Source organism: Parasteatoda tepidariorum, chromosome 6 (assembly GCF_982258835.1).
Source record: "Parasteatoda tepidariorum strain Cologne lab strain chromosome 6, Ptep-v5.0, whole genome shotgun sequence".
Taxonomy (NCBI): domain Eukaryota; kingdom Metazoa; phylum Arthropoda; class Arachnida; order Araneae; family Theridiidae; genus Parasteatoda; species Parasteatoda tepidariorum.
In genome coordinates this window covers 111920171-111926527 of record NC_141760.1, presented here as the reverse complement: position 1 = coordinate 111926527, position 6357 = coordinate 111920171, and the positions used below count along the sequence as shown (strand labels likewise).

The 6357-nt window shown below is 30.7% G+C and overlaps 1 protein-coding gene across 2 annotated transcripts; it reads right to left on the bottom strand.

Annotated features, from left to right (window-relative positions):
- Nucleotides 1-1056: 1056 nt before the first annotated feature.
- LOC147808287 (uncharacterized) lies at nt 1057-3251 on the bottom strand. Of its 2 annotated transcripts, none has more exons than XM_087166467.1 (3): nt 1871-2937; nt 1652-1798; nt 1057-1494 (listed from the first exon to the last, which is right to left on the bottom strand). In XM_087166467.1, exons 1-3 carry the CDS (start codon nt 2892-2894, stop codon nt 1370-1372), a joined length of 1296 nt encoding a protein of 431 aa, XP_087022593.1. In that variant the 5' UTR covers nt 2895-2937; the 3' UTR covers nt 1057-1369. The 2 variants fall into 2 exon arrangements, with proteins under 2 accessions (XP_087022593.1, XP_087022594.1); XM_087166468.1 differs by lacking the exon at nt 1871-2937 and adding an exon at nt 3059-3251 and having other exon boundaries at nt 1068-1494.
- Nucleotides 3252-6357: the final 3106 nt, after the last annotated feature.

The window sequence follows — 6357 nt, the reverse complement described above, 5'->3', positions numbered from 1 at the left end:
TATTTATAGAATGTAATTAATTATTATTTTTGACAGGTATGTCCAGCAGAAGATTAAGCTCTACAACTGAGCCTGAGAGTTAAAGATTTTAAAATTATGTGGGCAGAAATTCCATCAGATCCTGACAAATCTGAATGCAAAATACACAATGACGAATGCAAAAACTTTAAAACTACAAATCATAATGAGGTTTTTTACGACATAACTCTGATTCAGTCACCATTTACTCCACGGGGAGCCTTCAGTTGGCGGGGATCGAATCCACGACCTCTTGCACATGGACTCAGTGCCCTACCCACCAGACTATGCCAGCCGCTCTACTTTCGCCAAAATACAGTAAAACTAAGTATATACAGTAAGTTCGGGGCTTGGTGGAAAGAAAAAAAAAAGTAAAACTAAGTAATAAAATCTAAAAGTTTATTTTCGCTAAAAACCGTTCTGTTTTGACTTGAAGTGTGTGAAGGAGAAACCCGGGTACTTAAAAGCTATTAAAATTCAAACATTGAATATATTGCGGAGAATCATCAAGGCATTCAGTACATCAAGACAAACCTTCGCCGTGACTGCTTGGCCAGTATATTTGTTTTATATTACTGCAAAGCTGATGATGGTTTGTGAATTTTTTAACTTCAGAGAATCAAGTACCAATTTTTTGTAAACATTTCTAAAATTACCCAATTATTAGATTACCCAAAGTTTAAAAATTTTTTTAACAATCATCATGTAACTATAATTATTTCCATCTTATTAGTCAGTGTAATATATAGATCGCGAAAATCACGAAAATTTAAATTTTTAGCTAATTATTGTATTGCAGCAAGATCTTACGACTTTAACCAGGTTTTTTTAGCAATAGTATGTGAACAAATATTTAAAAAAAATGATTGAAAAATAAATATTAAATAAATTAAAATAAAAATATGAAATAAAACGATAAATTATTTTAATACTAAATTAATTCAAGAATTTAATTTAGGAATGCCAGCATAACAAAAGAATTTTAAAAGGAAAATACTCATATAAAGATACTCGTGAAACAAAAGCATGCTAAAGAATAAAATATTAACTATGTTAAAGACTTTAATAAAAAAAAACATTACATTTTCTTCTGCTGAGAGCATTCTGAAATATTAAAATCTGAGTCTCAGTAATATTAAAACAATATCCAAAAACCATAGTGGGAATATATATGTAGATTTTACTAGCCGTAACACACTGATTGTTGTGCTGGCCTATTTTGCATCATTTGGTATAATGGAGTTGATTTGTTTATTAGCTTCTTTCACAGTTAATTTGATTGAACTAATTACGCAACTGCTTTTGCAGAAATGTGCCACTACTCTAATGGCAGACATCTTTTTAAGGGTGGTTAACTAGAAACATTTGATGACACAGGACTCGTCTCGGAGAAGGTGTGCTCGGTCTCTAAGATGTTATTTTGAGTCTCCCCGGGGCAGATGGACACCTGCCCGGGCTGTGTGGAGGTGTTCGGCACTAAAATAAATTCATAATATTAAATAGAAAATATTAAAACAAAAATGAGACACAATCAAGAACAAGAGTATGGCGAAAACCGGCAATTATATATTAAATTCGGAACTGAAATAAAACTATATATATTAAGTATATAAATAAATAAATATTTTGTTACCTTCAAAATTTTCAACATCGTTTTCATTACAATATGTACAACTCTCATGTTCAGCATTAAACCATTCTCGAGTGTTATACCAAAGAGCTGTGTCAAGTTTCTCTTTATCCACACCTTCCAATGTTAATAAGTTCAGCTCATGTATCACTTTAAAAAAAAATTATTATTAACCAAATAAATATTTAAGTAACTGATTCAAGGGAATTAATATATACTTACGGACAACAAGAGTAGTTTTATTGAACCGGATGGCCTCAAAATAATCTTTATGTGCTCTGTAGAATGACGGTTGGGCGATTAATTTTATAATTCTAATTCTTCTCATCAGTGCCTCCGGAAAAGATAAGTAATTAGATGTTATCATTCCCGGAGGAAAATATTGTGTGACGGGATCCCGGTTTTTTCGCTCCAAAATAATTTCGTGATGTCCGTCCAAATAGTCCCTCATATTATCATCTAAATTTTTAATGCCAATATCACGGACATCATCAAAAATTACAAATCGGTGGCCAATCGCCATTCCCAATTGAAACATCCTGCGGGTATCATCTTTTAAATTAATATTGATAGTGACACCCCCAAACAAATCTTTAAATCCTCCCGCTAATGTTGATTTACCCGCGTCGAAATCCCCAACCAAAGCAAGCCATCTATTTTTAGGTTTAGCATTTTGAAAAGAATTTAACGCGTTTATGACTAATTTCATCAAATTCACTCGACCATATAATTTAATTAATAATGTTGCATAGGCATAATGTTGAACTCTAATCTCTATGTCCAATTGAGAATAATTTGAAATTATTTCATTGATCTCTTTCATTAAATAATTAACATTTGAGATCCGTGAAATCATTTCTGTAGCATACGAAAGAACAACTTTCGTCGCAGCCCCCGCATGCTTCAAACGATCGGCCATCGCGACAAATAATTTTGAATTTTCAAAATGTTGTGTGAACTCATCATGAAATGTGGTGGTTTCATTGCATATTTCTGAATATTCATAAGTTAAAGTCATCGGGTTAGTAATATTACGAGCAAGAGCAAAGTCAGTGAACATTTTAAAGCTAAAGGTTAGTTTCTCGGCAACCATATATGGAGTAAAGTGATTAAGTGGTACTCCTCTACTAGCATTAGATACATAAGCATACAAAGCATTGAAATTCTTAATATACTCACATATGCATGGTGAGCTCACAATAATTAAATCATCCTCAAGTTTTTTTTTCAGTTCGAGATTCTTCATCGGTACAGTTAATTCTACAACAATGAAGCCGATATCAATATCATTACGATTATATGAACCAGAAGCAATTCTTTTACTCCGAGGAGTAAAGAATTCGATAAGAATTTCGAGCTTTGGTAATAAAAATGACAAAAAAAACCAGCGACAAGCCCTCTGGTTCATACCTGAACGAAGGAAGGGCTGGACAAAAAGCGGCAGTTCAATTTCTAAACGTCTAGGTGAATGTGAGGAATTAGTTCGAGAATTTACCTCAATACCAGAATCCACGTCAGTAGCAGCCGATGTTGAGGGTTGAGGAGAACTTGGGTGTTCCATAACGAAAATAATAAATAAAATTAAATTAAATTAGCAAAATCTGTTACTTAAAAATTAACCAAAATGAAGAATAAATTAAATTAGATATTTTATTTAATGTTTTTTTAAGAAATACTTATTAGAAAAAGAATAATTTCATGAGCAACTGCCAAGAGCACATAGAAATAAAATGCTATTTAAATTTCCCTCTATTTATATATAAATCTGAGGGTGAAAAAAAAACCGTTAGAGGATTATTTTTATAATTGCATTTCAGAATCTAACTCGAAAAGCCTCCACAGCAACGCTAAAAAAAATTTTCGCCTTTGATTACGTCACAACCTACATCTAACTTTGTCTGAGAAAGATATTAGTAGGTCGTCGTCGTTAAAAAATATGATAAAAAGTCCTCTCGCCCCACCCATTTTACGTCATAGCGATAGCTTTTCCCCTTTGCGCGCGAAATCATCCTTCTTAGCCCATGAGAAATAAGTTTACATTTGTTAGGTCCTTCCTTTTTGCGCGCGAAATCATCATTCTCAGCGAATGAGGAATAGCATTTAAATATTTGAATGTTTTGTTGATAGAAATAAAAGTAAACTAGTGTAACATATTAAATGCTTTTCAAAAGAATGAAAGAATCAGAATTTCTACGTTTTAATAAGATGATGTTATTCCCATTTGAATTTTTAGTTTCATTTTTATTATTTTAAATATTTCATACATTATAGTAAAATTTTTTGACAAAAAATGTGTTATATTTAATGTTCAGAATTTGAATAAGAATTCTCTCAAAGTAATATTTATTAATTTTTGAACAAATCAGAACTCATCTATTTTATTATTGAATGTGACAAAGCTCCCATCACAATGCCTTGAAACATAGAAATATTTATTCCGTTAAATTTAATTTTCAGTTTTGTTTTCTATATTAAATGCGTGGTAATAAGAACTCTCATCCTGATAAACGGAATTATCACGGATTTATAGTGTTTACGATACATCGAAAATATATTTTTAAATACTGTCACGATTATCACGATCATTAAAGAATATAGATATTTTGAGACGTATCGGCTCAGCTTTATTGTAATGCCCTATTTCGTTTTATTAAAGAAAACAGAATCGCAAAAGACATTCAACTTACCTTTTATTGGTTAATTAACCGAAATGTAGTTGTAGTAGGTAAATACAAACATAAATCAAGTTAGAGACATCAGATGAAGATAAATTGCTTTTGTTTCGAAATTGTCTTCTAAACATGTAATGTTTACATTATTATTGTCTTTTGTTCCTCCATTCCTGATAAATAACTCGAATTCCAGTTTTAATTTTTTTTTTCATGTATGGAGTCTAATTTCATAGTGTTTTATTTCATGGAGTAAGTCCTTTTACAGATATCAAAGAATTTATAAAAGAAAAAAACGAAACTGAATATTTTGATAATATTTAACCCTTTCTAAAGCCGTGGTAAGTATACTTACCACCAATTTTTAAAGTCTATGGGAAACTTTTTTACCACTTTAAATTTACGTTTCCATTTGTCAATAACTTCAGCTTTTTTGAAGTGCCTTTGAATAACATTGACAACCATTTGTTAGTTTAAGAAAATGTATAAAAGTTATAAAATGCATTATTACTTTTGAAGATTGTAGCATTTTTAAATTTTATTTTATAAATAAAGAAAAATAAAAGGCAATAAGTTCCTAATAGGTCGTGTTAAATATACTTACAACCAAAAAAATGGCATTTTTATAAACTAAATTAGTTCTTCTTTCTTATATCAATTACTATTCTTATAACTATTCCAATTCCAAAAATTTTTTAATTTACCTTTACTAGAAATAAATGGCCCATTAAAAGGTTAATCTTCTGGTTTTAAAAATATCTTATGATTGGATATTACACTGAGAAAAAAAGTATGGTCAAAACTATCAGAATTTGGTAATATTTACCATATTTTTGGCTCTATGGGATCGTCAAAAAGCACGGTAATTTTTACCGAAGCTCTCGTGTAATAACTTTTGGGAAAATTAACTAAAAAATACGGTTTATGATTTGCTGTTTGATTTTATCATGATTCATTAGATCGCAGCATAAAGAATATTTATTTGGTTAAACTTAATTTTCAGTTTTGTATTTTTACTAAATGTGTAGCAATAAGAGCTTTATTTTTTAAAACCAGAATTTTTTGTTTCGATCCGAATGGAAAAATGACTGAATGAATGCTTAAATACCGTATATTTTGATCCTATTACCAACATTATGGATTTTTTTTTACTGGAAATATCACTACCGCCAAGTACGATGATTTTACCAGAACTTGTTTTTTCCATGCAAAACAAAGCTATACTTCACTGTGTTAAATGATTAAAAAAAAACTTTCGAACAAAAAACAAAGAAAATTTTTTATTAACTGTTTACTTGTGGGAAGACATATTCGGCACGTTATCTATATATATATATATTTCTCTTATACGGCGACAAAAAAAAGCCTCATTACAACTCCCCGAGTTGGCGAGCGTTAGCGAGCAGGGGGCGCAGCCCAGTAGTATTTTATAATTTTTTACCGCTGTCTCGTCTTGTTTTTCAGTCTAATTCTATTTAAAATAGGGTTCGAATCAAAGCGTAACCATAATTGTGCAACAGTAGCTTCGTAATTACAAAGAAACCCACAGATGCATATAAATAAGCAGACAGACAACGGAACAGAAGTAATAACTTTTTATTTTTCAAAAACCTGAAAACCGTAGAAGTAATGTAATAAGAGACGCGCTATGGAGCGCTATTACCTAACTCAATATTTTCATCACTTTATAATCATCATTTACCATTCAATGTAAATTCATTTTCATCTATTTGCAATTAAAACCAATAAAGGTTTATGAATAATCAAATTGGCGGTCTAAAGGAAAGTGGAACATTTTCCACTATTCATATAGAAAGCAAGAATTCATTTTAGATTGAACACTTTATGGCGCCCGAACAGGGACCGCCATTAAGAGATTTCTTGCTTATTTTCAATTAGAAATTTAGTTTCATAGAATAGTGACTTTAAGTGTATAAGTAGTTCGTTTATATATTAAGATGGAGAAATCCAAACAAAACCGTACTACGATAAGGTCATTAACAACTAAGTTATGGACCAAAATCGAAAACATATATCAAG

Coding starts and splice junctions, on each gene's coding strand:
- LOC147808287 (XM_087166467.1), bottom strand. CDS start 2,894: ATGAAGAATCTCGAACTGAAAAAAAAACTTGAGGATGATTTAATTATT. Junction 1,799..1,870: donor TAAAACTACTCTTGTTGTCC/GTAAGTATATAT, acceptor TTTTTTTTAAAG/TGATACATGAGCTGAACTTA. Junction 1,495..1,651: donor CGATGTTGAAAATTTTGAAG/GTAACAAAATAT, acceptor AATTTATTTTAG/TGCCGAACACCTCCACACAG.